General features: G+C 37.2%; 1 protein-coding gene across 1 annotated transcript in view; it reads right to left on the minus strand.

Annotated features, from left to right (window-relative positions):
• Window positions 1-3,709: 3,709 nt before the first annotated feature.
• LOC111874357 (PAS domain-containing serine/threonine-protein kinase) overlaps window positions 3,710-13,910 on the minus strand; it is a 60,904-nt gene continuing 50,703 nt past the window's right edge. Inside the window, exons 17-21 of the mRNA XM_023869800.2 lie at window positions 11,151-11,350; window positions 8,717-8,850; window positions 8,493-8,630; window positions 5,486-5,722; window positions 3,710-4,659 (exon numbers count right to left, since the gene is read on the minus strand). Coding sequence (XP_023725568.1) covers window positions 4,394-4,659; window positions 5,486-5,722; window positions 8,493-8,630; window positions 8,717-8,850; window positions 11,151-11,350 — 975 coding nt within the window. The 3' untranslated portion in view covers window positions 3,710-4,393. The remainder of the gene's footprint in view (window positions 4,660-5,485; window positions 5,723-8,492; window positions 8,631-8,716; window positions 8,851-11,150; window positions 11,351-13,910) is intronic.

The raw sequence follows: 13,910 nt of genomic DNA on the forward strand, positions 1-13,910 counted from the left end.
ATTGCAGCTGAGCTCCAGGTATCTGCAGCTACAGCTGCAATAACTCACACCTGTTTCACTTTTGCCTGCACCTCAACTTTTTTCCACTGAATACACTCTTCTCGGCATGCTATTTGTGAAAAAGCATTAGTATTGTTATGCTTCCAACCTTGGCAATGCTCAGAAGTAAAGTTGTATTCTTGCAAGCACGTGATTCAGATTAGCGTGGAGTGGTCACTGAGCAGTTAGAACTCGTGGTCGTAGGGGTACTTATGGAAATGTTCTATTGTCCTCACAATGGTCAGCAGTTCGCACCTGGTAGCATAGTAATTTCTCTCTGCCTTGTTCAGAGTCTTACTGTAGTAGGCTATTACTCACTCTTGTCCATCATGTAATTGTGACAGTACTCCTCCAATCCTGACCTTTCTTGCATCTGTGTCAACAGTCAACTTTTCTTCTGGCTGTCTGTACCTGGAAGGCAACCTCTACTTCTGGAATTATTTCTCTTCTGCGAGTTTGGTCAGTTGAATTCACAATGTTGATGAAGCCAGAGATAAACAATCTGTAATAGGTACATAAGCTCAGGAAGCTCCTCATTTTGTGTTTGTTTCTTGAGGTCAGCCATTTTCATACAGCCTTCAGTTTCCCAGTCTATGGTAATTCCTCCTGGCAACACAGGTACCAAACTTCCTTCTTAAGGAATTGACACTTTTCCAGGTTGACCTTTAGGTGGGCCTCACAGAACCATTTTCCATAGGATAAGCAGGTGCGCCTGGAACGTGCAGCCAATCAGTCACATCGTCCAGGTACATGAGGCATGACTAGTAAGCGAGGCCACTTAAGACTTACTTCATCTGATGCATTATTTCAATTCCTCAGACATTACAGTATAGAGAGGGAAGAAGCAAACTCTGAAACTAAATAGGAGTTCGCAGTAGCCAAAATCTTAACATAGTTGCTAATTTGGTTGATATGGGAATTGCTTTCCTCATGTTGGTATCCAATTTCTGACCAAGTGATAGTCTTGGGTAGTACTGCAAGAAGCATTTGCCATCATTCATTGCACAAAGCATGACACTTCTCAGGACGTGCTAACACAGATTCTGCTTCTCTTCCACTAATCCAGTGTATGAGTGCATAAGCAGCAGCTGCGATGTCTGAAAGGGATGTCTAGCATAAAGCAAGGCTGACAGTCTCCTAAGGTACAAATAGAGGCCGCGCCAAAGCTCAAGCAGTTAGTTGCTGGCTTCCCACAGCGGTGATCCGGGTTCAATCCTGGGTCTGGTCAAGTGGAATTTGTGGTGGTCAAAGTGGCGCTGGGGCGGGTTTTCTCCGAGTACTTCATTTCCCCTGTCAATCTTCAGTCCACCAAATTCTCCATCATCATAATCACCAGGGGCAGGTACAGTATGCCAATCAGTGGCCGTCGTGTCGAATGGACTCAGTTGGACTCCACCCCCTACTAAGAAGAGGGGAAGAGAGGGGGGTTACAAATAATGATTACTTTGAAGCTGATCCATACTGCCAGCACTGTGGAACCTAATTGCCACAGCAGATTTTCATCAGCATACAGCAATAAAATCACTACATACTGATCAGCTTTTGTTGCTTGTCTAAATGTACCATTAGCAAATCATATTTTCTTAATCCAAATTTTGACTTCAAATTAACTGTTTACACTTCAGTGCAATGGTTATGATTCATAAGTCCATGATTTGCTCCATGAGATTGGATTCACTTATTTTTCCTATATTTCTGCAATAAATGGTAAAAATGAACACTTTGGTCAACTGTAATTTGAAAGCGGATACATATTCTGATTCCTGAAATGTGTACTGAGACTCACTTGCGGCAAACGGATGACAATGGAAACTATAATTTTCAGCACAATCCTTAATACCTCACTCAGGGTTACTTGGGCATTAAGTACAGGCAAATTAAAACACAATATTAGTATAAAATACTATAACTGTAAGAAGAAGCTTTAGAAATTAAATTAATGACTAATAAGATGAAGCCAAGTTTGAGTCTCAATTTCAATATATTACCAATCTCAAGACACTGAACCATGTATGAGATTTGAAAATTTTAGAACATTGAACTTGTAAACTGTGGTCTTCTGGATTATAAAAGCACGCAGTCTCAAGATTCACCATTTTGGAGGAATCCTGCAGCCTCCAACCCTCCTCCTCTGAAGATGGAGGCAGCATGTTCTTTCAAAGCGATAAGCACTCAAAACTACAGTGTCACAATCCAGACCACCACCATGTAAAGGTACAATGACCCAGGTTTGGTAACCACTGACTTATATTCTGGTGTTTACACTACTACAATATGGAACACCATTCAGACTCCACTGTTTATTTTTAAAAATCAATCATGAAAATAAAAGTAAAGAAACGGAAGTTACACAACTGTACTTGCAACTAAAGAAACATTTCAGGTAACTCTGTAACCAAATGCATGAGGAAGTATTAATAAATAACATTAACTACACAAAATATACACATTATGTTGGTCATGTCGTGTCCATGCATTATGTGCACAAACGGCATCTCACTCCATCCCCTCGTTTCTCTAAGGCCACACAATTATCAAGTTCCAGCTTCTAATTCCCAAAACACTAAAATTTTTTTTTTTTTTTTGGCACCACCAGAGGAGTGTATGTGGACCTGTGAAGATATGCAGGTACTCTTACAATTACATGAATTCTAAAAATTACTGAGTACATTTGAAATTTTAAGTTTTTCAACAGCTAATATTAATGAGTTCATCAGACCATCTGTATTTCTGAGAAATTTTATAAACAAAACACACATTTGTTTGCAAAACAAATAAAATACAAACCTTGCAAAATTAATATGGAAATGTACAGTTTCATGTAGTCAAGTTAACAATGGTCATATTATGAGTCCCTCATGGAGACTGTACAATAGCAAAACAATTCCTGGAATGAAACTACATTAATAAATTAGGAGAGCTATTTGAAGTTCCTCATACAAATTCTTCACACACAAAATTAATTTGGATCAAATGGAATGTTGGCTGCAATTTTCTCTCCTCTACTAAGAATACTCATGATCTTGAGCAATACAGGTATCCATCACCTTACACAATTTCAACTATAGCATACAAAAACTTTAATGTAATCTTGTTAGTAAAGATTAAAACACAATTAAATTATCCAAGTAAAGAAAATTGATTTGTAAATGACTAAAATGAACTGTATTAAATGTAACTGAATTGCATACTTGTAAATGTAAATTAAAGGCAGTAAAATCAAAGAAGTAACAACAATTTGAAATTACAAGCTTTTGAATGACCTCTCTTCACAAAACAATTATCATGCAAGGTGAAGGACATTTGTATTTCTGTTTTGAAAATAAGACAACAGCTTCATCACTATATAATGACCCTATAAGAATATCAACAAGGAAAGACACGAAGAATAATACGTTGTCACGAAAATATAATTTAGTGATAGTTTTGTGTAAACTGAGGCTCCACAACTGAGAGGAACTCCTTAAAGTGGGCGACAAATTTCTAACCCTTTCCTCTGCTAAGATCAGTGTAATTTTACACAATGTTACATAAAAGTGATCAAGTAATTAATGTTAGTTTTATTGAATTTCAAACACACAGAAGATTTTGGTGCTGACAAAGCAATTGAAGAATTCAGCACAGAAATGATGTAGTTCCATTTCAACAGACTTGGGGGGGGGGGACTGCAACCGTTAACTACCCATAGAGCTACACCATCTGGGCAATCTCACATATATGAACCAAAGTAAAACTAAATTTCAGCCACAATTAGAGACATCCCATTTTTGGTGCTGCACCCTTCAATTGCAAATCTTATCCTTTGTAATAAACACCACAAAACCTTCATGTATGAAGTGACGGGTTGCAACTCCGTGAGAAGGATTGAAAAATGTGTCTCTCATTCTTCAGGGAGAGAGATAATTACCTGATAGACATTTATCATGTAACAAGCAAAGGCCAAATATTTGAGAAAACAGAGTTTGAAAACTGAGGCAAATTATAACTGACAATATCGAAAAAAAAGTAACCAACTTCTACTCTTTAGCATAATAACTTTAGTTTAAAAATAATAAATTACTGGAAAAGTCTCAAAGAAACACAGCAGATAACATACAATTCCTCCTCATGATATACTACAGACTAAGAAATACTAAATTCAAGTTATCCAGAAGAAAAGAGAGAATCTTCCAAACCCTTGACAGCTATGTACATATTCTTAATATATCTGGTCATCATACAGACAAAAAGGTCTTAAAATATAGGATAACATTTCTTCCCTTCTTCAACAATTAATTAAATAACAAGGAACTGCTACAAGAATTATTTTCTTAGGTTAAACCAGTGTTGTTACCATAACAAGCTACACTTGATCTCATGAGAAGCTGTCTTGCTCATCATAGTACTCTGGATCCCACACGTCTTCTTCGAACAGTTCATCAGCAGGCAAGTAAGAATTTGTGGCCTCAGCTGAAGCAGCACTAGCTGCATCATCCATAGTCGCATGCAGCTGCTTTGTACAATGTACCAGTTGCTCTTCCTCCTGATGGTGCATCATCTTGGCAAGGGACACTTTTGCTGCTGAAGAGACTGAGCCATGTCCACTAATAGCAGAATACTCCATTTTCACTTGTTTTGTTTCTGAAGCAGGCAACAGACAGAACAGTATTTCAATGCTCTCAGGCGGTGAAAAAAATTATGTTCCCTTTTTAAGGTAACGATGAATGGCTCTGTGGATCTGAACAGAACTCATATAAGTCGTGCGGAATTTAACTAAGCATGCATATAAAAAAATGTATTCAATTTGGTTGATTACACAGAAAAAAAATGTTCCATTCTAAAAGTCAAATAGTGGCATTTTCACATCATATTACCGACTCTGAAATTGTCATATAAGGTTACAGCTGAATTTGTCAAACCTATAACTTTCTCCACATTTAAATCCATTACCTCACCATGTTTGCAACACATTTAAAAACCACCAAAAGTGACAGCAATACTGCAAAGAATTCCTGTAGGTTTATGTTTTAAAAAACCACTTGAGCAAGTGGAGGTTGGAGCTTCATCTAGGTCAACAGGGACAGTGGACTGGGAAAATTGTGAAAGGAAAGAAACAGCCACAATATTGTAGCAACATATAGCAAGTGAGACAATTTTTATTATTGTTCCATTGACACAGTTGTTTGTATAGACTCATTATACAATATGTATTATTATATGTTTCAACCTTAATTGCTGTCCTCTGGTATATAAAGTTCTTATATTTACCCCTTTTTTCATTTGGTAGTCCACTGACCAGATGCAATATCCACTACAGTAAGATTACCGAAAACCAAATTTGACATTTTCCTGTCACAAGCATCACCACTGGCATCTGATCTGCAAATTCTTTTTCAGAGCTACTTCAATTCACAACAAGTTTTCCCTTTCCACATGAGACCATGCAGTACTCTTATACGTCTCTTACCATGTGTTTGATGCTGACCATGCTCATCTTCTGCAGTCTCAAAATTTTCAACAGTTGTGAGACTGCCAAGAGAGTTGGAACTGCCAACAGTCCGATCATCAGCATTGGAATCTTCATCATTGTTTGACAGAACTGCAGAAGATGATTCCGTGATTGGAAAACGGTTTGATAGTGAATCATTAGCGGAATCACATCTGTACTCAGCATAGTAAACAGGCGGACGTGCTTCCTGAGGATCTGAAAATACACAGTGATTAGATATTGATATCTACACAAAGTAGTATGCCTACAACACTGTTCCAGCCATCTTGTTCTTGGGGGCTAACATCTCTGTTCTCATATGGCCTAACATCAATATTTACTTTGCAATCTTATGAGGTTGGCACTCCAAAAGCTCTTTCCTTTAGCTATGTAGTCAGTTATTACTTTTATTTAAACTCAAATGTTTAGATTGTTTATAATGTGTTCATTTATTTATGATCAAAATCTAACAAACTAATATCAATATTTCATTCAAGTAGGATGGTTTGGTTGTAACACTCTAAAACTTTTATTCAGGAGATGTTTAGTTCAAATACTGGCCAGATTCTCCATTCTTCTGACAGATGGCATTCCTTCATGGATGGCTTATGTTGGTGTTATGTAGTTAATCTATTATTAAATACGTAACATTACTGGACTATATGGAATATAATGCTGATCACAGTGGCTGCACAGTCTAAGGTTTGAACTGTCTTTGTACACTCAAATGCTGGGATCATGGGTTTGAATCCCACTTGAGGCATGGATGTCTGTGTGTCTGTGCTGTCCAGCATATGCATGTAGTGGTCTTGCGACAGGCTGATCCTCCTGTCCAAGGAATCTTATGCGCTATGTAAAAGATCAAGCAACTGAAAAAGCAGCCAAGGTCCAACAAAGTGCTGTAGGGCCACAGGCAGACAGGTAGGTAGGTGGGTAGGTGGCAGACAGATAGATACATGTAATATAATATTATGGTGTTCACCTGTAGTTAACAGTGAGGTAACTGGTGCAGAATATATGATGAAATAAATTTTATTATGTGTATAGTGACCATATTTTCATAGAACGATGGCATTCAAGTATACCTGATGTCCAATCATTCAGGGCAGCAGATTGTGATACTGACCACTACCTGGTGGTACAAAGGTTAGGGAAAGACTGGCAGTTAATAAACAAACAATGTACACAGTTAATATGGAGAGGTTCAATCTCAAGAAATTAAACAAGGCAGAGGGTAAAGAGTAGTATCACGTTCAAATCTTACGTAGGTTCACGGCTTTGGAAAACTTTGACACTGAGGTCGATGTTAATAGAGCACAGGAAACTATTACAGAGAATATCAATATTTCTGCTATTATGAACTGAAGAAGCAAAAGCCATGATTAGATGAAGGATGCTCAAAATTATTAGACAAAACAAAACAAGCCAAATTGCAGTGGTTACAGGATCCAAGCAAAATAAATGGGGATAATTTGAACAATATAGGACATGAAACACCAGGCATTTCAGGAATAAAAATGGAATATTCTGAAAGACAAAACTGATGAGCTAGCAATGAACAATACTTGACTGTGTAAATAATTTAGTTATAATAACTTATAAATGTTCCAAACACTTCATGTACTTAATGTTGTAGTTACAAGGTGTAACTTTTATATATTAATGACAATGTAATAGTGGTTTCCTAAATGTTGATCGTGTCCTTCTGAAGATGCTCAACTCAACCAAAACATGTTAAGGAAAAAGAAATATTGAAATACAACTTTTATAAATCAATCACACTGGACGATGCTATGAGTCATTTTATACTATTGCTAGTGTGACGAAGCAATATGAACCAAGTCAAGTATAAAAAGACAATATACTTATTCATCGATAGAAGACTTAGAAGTTGTTTTTGAATGAAACAATGCAGGTTTGAAGAAACTGTCAATTTTTTTCTGAACAGATAAGTGACTCATCTGCCTTCCCAAAGGACATGTGTCTTTTTAAAGCATGTACTCAACTGTGAACAGCTGTTTTTATTTCTCATACTTTGATCCAGATTATCCAACATCTAGATTAACTGTAACTAGATTAGCAAGGATTTACTGTATTTCTTGTTTGCTGATATTGTATACATGAAATGCCTCTAACGTACTTATGAAAGGACTATTTTTTCTTACATGGATTATCTATAATGTATTATCTATTGTTCCATGGGCATAACCTATACTTAAAATGTGTTGAGCAAATTTTAAATTTTGTTTGTTCATTCTGATGGCTTGTATGTGTTCCTTGGATGGGATTTAACCCTTTCCAGTTGTGGCATTTAGAAAAATTTCTGCAGCTGGGAAGTCAGGAGCTTTTAAATGCCTGCATAACGCCTGTAAGCAATCCTGTTCTCATAAATGCTACATGCCCTGCCCATCCAATTCCCCTTGACCTGATCATTCTGGTTATATTTGGTGAAGGGTACAGTCTATAAAGTTCCTCAATGCGCAGTTTTATCATACCTTTTATTATTTCATCCCTCTTTGGACCCAATACTCTCCAAAGAACACTGCTGTCAAATGCCTTTAGTCTATTTTCTTCCCTTAATGCAAGAGACAAAGTTTCACACCCATACAAAACCACAGGCAAACTTATAGTTTTGTATATTTTCAGTTTTACATTTCTAGACAGAAGATAAGAAGAAAAAATGTTCTAAACAGAATGATAGCAAGCAATACTCATCTTTAATCTTCTCTCAAATTCCTCATGAATCAAATTCTGATTTGTTACTGTTGTTTTCAACTGAATTAAAAGCAATAAAGATGTTAAATCTAAAAAAACTAACAGAATATTGAATGAATATTTATTTCATTTTCTTAAAAACAGCAAAATATCAGATCATATAAGACCAATGAATCAGTAACTTACATACACTTTCTGCTCCAAATTATTTTTCCAACAAGTTCATGAAGTTCGGCCACAGGACCTTAAATCACCCCATATAAATACTCACGGCAAGATACCACATCGTGGAAGCAATAGCTACTCATATCCACTTCCTGGTTGACCCAGTGATGCCCAACCAGCTGCTGAACCTTACAACGCTCATGTGAGTCCTTCTTTAGCATCCAGTGTAGCAGCTCCATCAGTTCTGCACATTAACAATTCATAGTAACTAAATTATACTAAACTGTAAGTCACCATATGTCACAGCTGTTTCATAAAAACAAACTTTACCGTCTGACACCTTGCATGGAGGATGCAGTTCAGCCCTCATAATCTCTTCAATATCAAAGAATGGGTTCTCTCCAAATGTCATCACATAAAGTGTAACTCCTAGTGACCACATCTCCAACTCTGGACCTTCATACCTGTCAGAAGTAGAAAAAAGTGGACTTAATACATGACAGCAATCACAGTTAATTTGTGAAATATTAAACTTATTCACATATGAACTGGCCTTCCATTCCATCTTCCTGCCTACATGACAGTGCATATACATCCCAGCCTCCTCATTTCTCCTGATTAGCTACCTTTTTCTGCAAAGCTAATCCCTGGGCCTCAGGGGCACTGTTTGCACAGAATGTACCTCAGGAGGTTCAATCTTAAGTTGTGTCTGGTTTCTTTGTTCTAATATGGTTTCAGCCCTGTGTTTCCACGCATGCAAGCACCCAGTCCTCCTGCTGTCTCATGAGGTGTCTGTTGTGTTCCCTGTAACCTGGGGCTTTGACCTTAAGACAGCAGATGCATAGGCCATTTATGATTTGTTGGCTTCTGTTTACATTCTTTAGTTTTCTTCTTCAAGTTGTTGCTCATTGGTTTTGTTAAACACAGACTTCCACTTTGAGTTATTTGCACGCCACAATTTACTAGCCACACTCCTTACATATGACCCATGGTAGGCAGAACAGGTAGGAAAGGATGAGCTGATGGTGTAGTAGTACTGTAATTGTTGCACAAATGAGCTTGATCTCCCACTGTCAGCATTGCATCTCAAATGAGATCTGAGATTTTCACAGCGGTGAAGATTCAGAATGTGGCCTTTTGGACTGTGACACCAAGTAGTCTTCTAGGTTGTTACTATCAATTTGGAGGAATATCCTGCCTCTATCTTGATGCAGATATTAAAGATGAAGGCACCAATTTCCTCCAAAATGTTGGTAACAACCTATAAGAACACATAAGGTAGTAACTAATTTACAGGTCAGTTGTTGGAAATATTGTATTTTGGTTTTCTCCACAGCTCAGTATCGCTCTATGACCAGGAATTGGCTCCTCGCACGACAAGGATTGTTCTCACTGACACCAGATCAAAACCTTATACAGGGCCCACTCATAATGATTCAAAAGGTACCAAGGGTTCCATCTTTGAGGACTAAGCAAGTGCAACACGAGCTGCCTTGCCCACCTCATCCTCCTTGATTTGATCATTCTAATTACACTTGAAGAGTACAAGTTATGAAGCTCCTTATTATGCAGTTTTCTCCAACTTCCTGTCACTTCATCTCTCTTTGGTCCAAATATTCTCCTCAGCATGTTGCTCTCAAACACCCTCAGTCCATGTTCCTCCCTTAATGTCAGAGACCAAGTTTCTCACCGATACAAATCCACAGGCAAAATTATAAGTTTGTATATTCTAATTTTTATGCTTATGGACAGCAGATGAGAAGACGAAAGATTCTGGACTGAATCGATTCTCCTTGTTTTAGACCATTCTGGATAGGAAAATTATCAGACAGATGGTTACCTATACGGACTTCACTATACATTTCGTTTAAACACATTTTAATCAGCCTAACTAGTTTTATGGGTACTGCAAACTCTATCAGAATACTGTACAATACTTCCCTCCTAACCAAATCATAGGCTCTCTTGAAGACTACGAATAGCTAATGTACTGTCTCATTGCACTTACATTTTTTCTCCAGTATCTAGATCAGATAATTACCAGGAATATTCTTGGAGGTAAAGGGCGGCCGGTGCGTAAGGCTGACTACCTTACTGCCATATATGAGTCCATTTTCTAGAAAATGTGAGAACCTCAAGACCTCACAAACCTATGGGCCTCCATGGCCTGTTACAGGGATCTGATGAATGTAAAAGATCTGATCCATAATTGATATGTTATGTGAAACCCACACTGATGTTCCCCAATAATTTCAACTATGTATGGACTTAACCTTGAGAGAAGAATATTGGATAGAATTTGGTATGAAGTTGATAGCAGTGATATCCCACGATAATTACTACAGTCAGTTTTATCACCCTTCTTGTGAACTGGTACAACAGTAGACTCCTTCCACTGATCAGGCAGTTTGTCCTACATATAAGTAATTAGCTTATGGATCTTAGAACGTAATATTTCGCCTCCTGCTTGAATAAGTTCTTCCGGAATTTGATCACTGTGTGTCGATTTATACCGTTTTAATTTTGCAATAGCACTTTCAACCTCAAAAGGTCTAGGATTGGGTACTAAAGGTTCAGTTGTATGTATTTATATCTGCCTAACATCACTGACCCTATGTACATTCAATAACTGAGAGAAGTAATTATCACCTATGACCTGAAACTAAAATAAAACATATGCAACAAAGTTTGAAATTCTGTTATTGTATCATTTGATGTACTGGTATTTCACTGCTTATAATAAAATGCATCACAATATACATACTTATTTCCTGCTAGCACTTCTGGACTGCAATATTCTACTGTGCCGTAAAATGTAGAGAACAGCCGGCCTTCGCTCATGAAAGTGGCTGAACCAAAGTCTATTAGCTTTGCATGAAATCTCTCATTAATGATCACATTTTCATCCTTGATATCTCGATGAAGAATCTGCAAGGAATGAAGGTAGTCTACTGCAGAGACAATCTGAAAGACAGAACACAACATAAATTGAACAATCATTAATGCTTCATATTTCATAAAATATATTAATTCATTCACATCTGTAAGTGTATGTTTACACTCCAGTTTTACAGGATACTGCCATTGCAGGCCAAGTTTCTATGCAAAGATTGCTTGAAGTGTTTCATGACCAGTGTTGTGACATTAAATGGTTTATTAAACAACGTAGGCTATGACCACTGTAAAACTAGTTTCTAGTAGTTCACAGATAAGGAACATGGATAAATATGACAATTGCTTTTCCTAGAGCACACTACCTGAAGTAGGAAAGGATAAGGATGACTTAAATAAATGAAGGTATAACCATTTACAGTGTAATGTCGGTATAATTAAATCATTGCACTGAAACACATTAAAAATGTCAGCACAATGGTTTGATATACATTTAAAGGAAACAAAGAAGAGACAAACTTATCATGTTTACTTCATAAGAAGTTCACAATTATCTTCTCTATACCCTATTTTAGTACTGATATCTTGATAAATTCTTTGAGAATTTCACCATTCTTAAACACATGGTCCAGAACTCCTTGGCCACTTTGAAGGGCTGAAGACTTTGTACCATGTTGGCTACTACCACAATAGTAATGACATTTCATCATCACCATGGCAGGAAACAGGACATCTGGTGACAACAGGACACTGGAGGGTGAGGAAGATGATTAAGATTTCCAGAACATACTCATCTCTGGGAGCTCTTGAACAGCAATGGCATCACTACCCACACCAATGAAGTAATCCAATAATACCTCAACCTACAGTTTTGACACAAATGTAGCCAATTTTTCATCATATTGGCTTTACTTTCACTTTCACCTTTGCATTTGTCTTGTGGCACAATTCCAGCTTAGTGAAAGCAGTTCACAATTGTAGCACTTCACGTTTTCCAAGCCACACTAAACATCTGAAGTGCTTCCAGAACGTTTATGTCTGTGGCAGGACACAGAGAAATGTTAGCCTAAATTTTCTGCACTAGCTGTGACCTATAGTGCACTTTTGCAACATGGATAACCCCCTAATCCAGAGGCTGCAAATTTGAAGCATAATTAGGTACCATGAACACAACCTTCACATCACTGAAAGACATTTTCAAATAAAATATAATAATTCATATTCAAAACGCTTCCAAGTGAAATCAGGTATACCACAAGGTAGTGTGATGGGGCCTCTATTATATTTAATCTGTAGTGCAGATTTGCCAACAACAAACAACACCACAATCGCAACCTACACAGATGCCACAGCCTTGTTAGCAGCAAATAATAACACAATAGTAGCATCATAACATCTCCAACATCAACTAAACGTTCTCCAGCAATGGTACAGCAAATGGAAAAACAAAATAAATTAGAAAAAATCAGTGAAACTTATTCACCATGTAACATATAATGTGCCCACAATTTATCATCGTCAGTATAAAAACACTGGTCAAACCGAAGTAAATACTTTGGTTTATACCTCAACCAAAAACTGACATGGCAGAAACATGTCAAAACATAGCGTCAGAAGTTAAACTTAAGACTACAAGAAATGCCCTGGCTCTTGGCGCAAATCCAATTTATCCACAGATAAATACTACATAGATGCATAATAAAACCCATATGGACATATGGTATAAAGCTATGGGGTTGCACAAAACCATCAAACACAAAAATAATTCAAAGATTCCAATCTAAAGTTTTGCGCTTAATAACAACGCACCTTGGTATGTCTCCAACTTTACTCTCCATAATGATCTGCTAATCCCATTTGTCATAGAATACATACACTGTCAACACTCTACCATCAAAACATACTCAGACACAACAACAGACTAGCTGCAGAAATCAGTAACCCACCAAATGTAAGGAGACTGAGGAGACAGTGGCCATTGGACCTACCACAACCCACAGATGAAGAAAGCTAAAGCCATTATAATTCTCTTACAGGGCCTGTAACAGTATCATCAGTGGATTTCTCTACTCAAGACACCCACCTGGAGCAAATTTACTTATTACTGCATAAAATTGAGAGTAGACTGTAAATATGCAATTTATAAGTTAATAAAAAAAAATATCAATAAGGATGTCTTTTTCCCTTTGTGTACCAAAGCTCCCATTTGCTAAACCAAAAAAGTGGCTTATAAGGGTCTTCACTAGTTATGACCACATAAAAAAGGTATCAGAATAGATCACTTTTACTTTCTCATATATGTGGTAATACTGTTATCATGGAAAAAAAATTCAGTCTTGAGATTTGATGGATTTACACATTCTGAAGACCCTTGAATATGAAAAGTCATTTCTGAATACCATCTGACTGTATGTACATCATGTGTGGGTGTGAGGCTGAATGGACAGACATATTTTATTCATATTTGGTACTCCTAGGTCGATGCTTGATGAACTTGAACAGTGTAGCTCCAAAAATAGGGGGTCTTCACAGATATGCTCCAAAAAACAAAATTCTTGAAAATGGATCTACTGATTTTGATGAAATTTCAGTCATACATGGAGATCATCTCCCTAAATTAAACTGCAGGGAT

The sequence above is a fragment of the Cryptotermes secundus genome, unplaced genomic scaffold, assembly GCF_002891405.2.
Source record: "Cryptotermes secundus unplaced genomic scaffold, Csec_1.0 scaffold49, whole genome shotgun sequence".
Taxonomy (NCBI): domain Eukaryota; kingdom Metazoa; phylum Arthropoda; class Insecta; order Blattodea; family Kalotermitidae; genus Cryptotermes; species Cryptotermes secundus.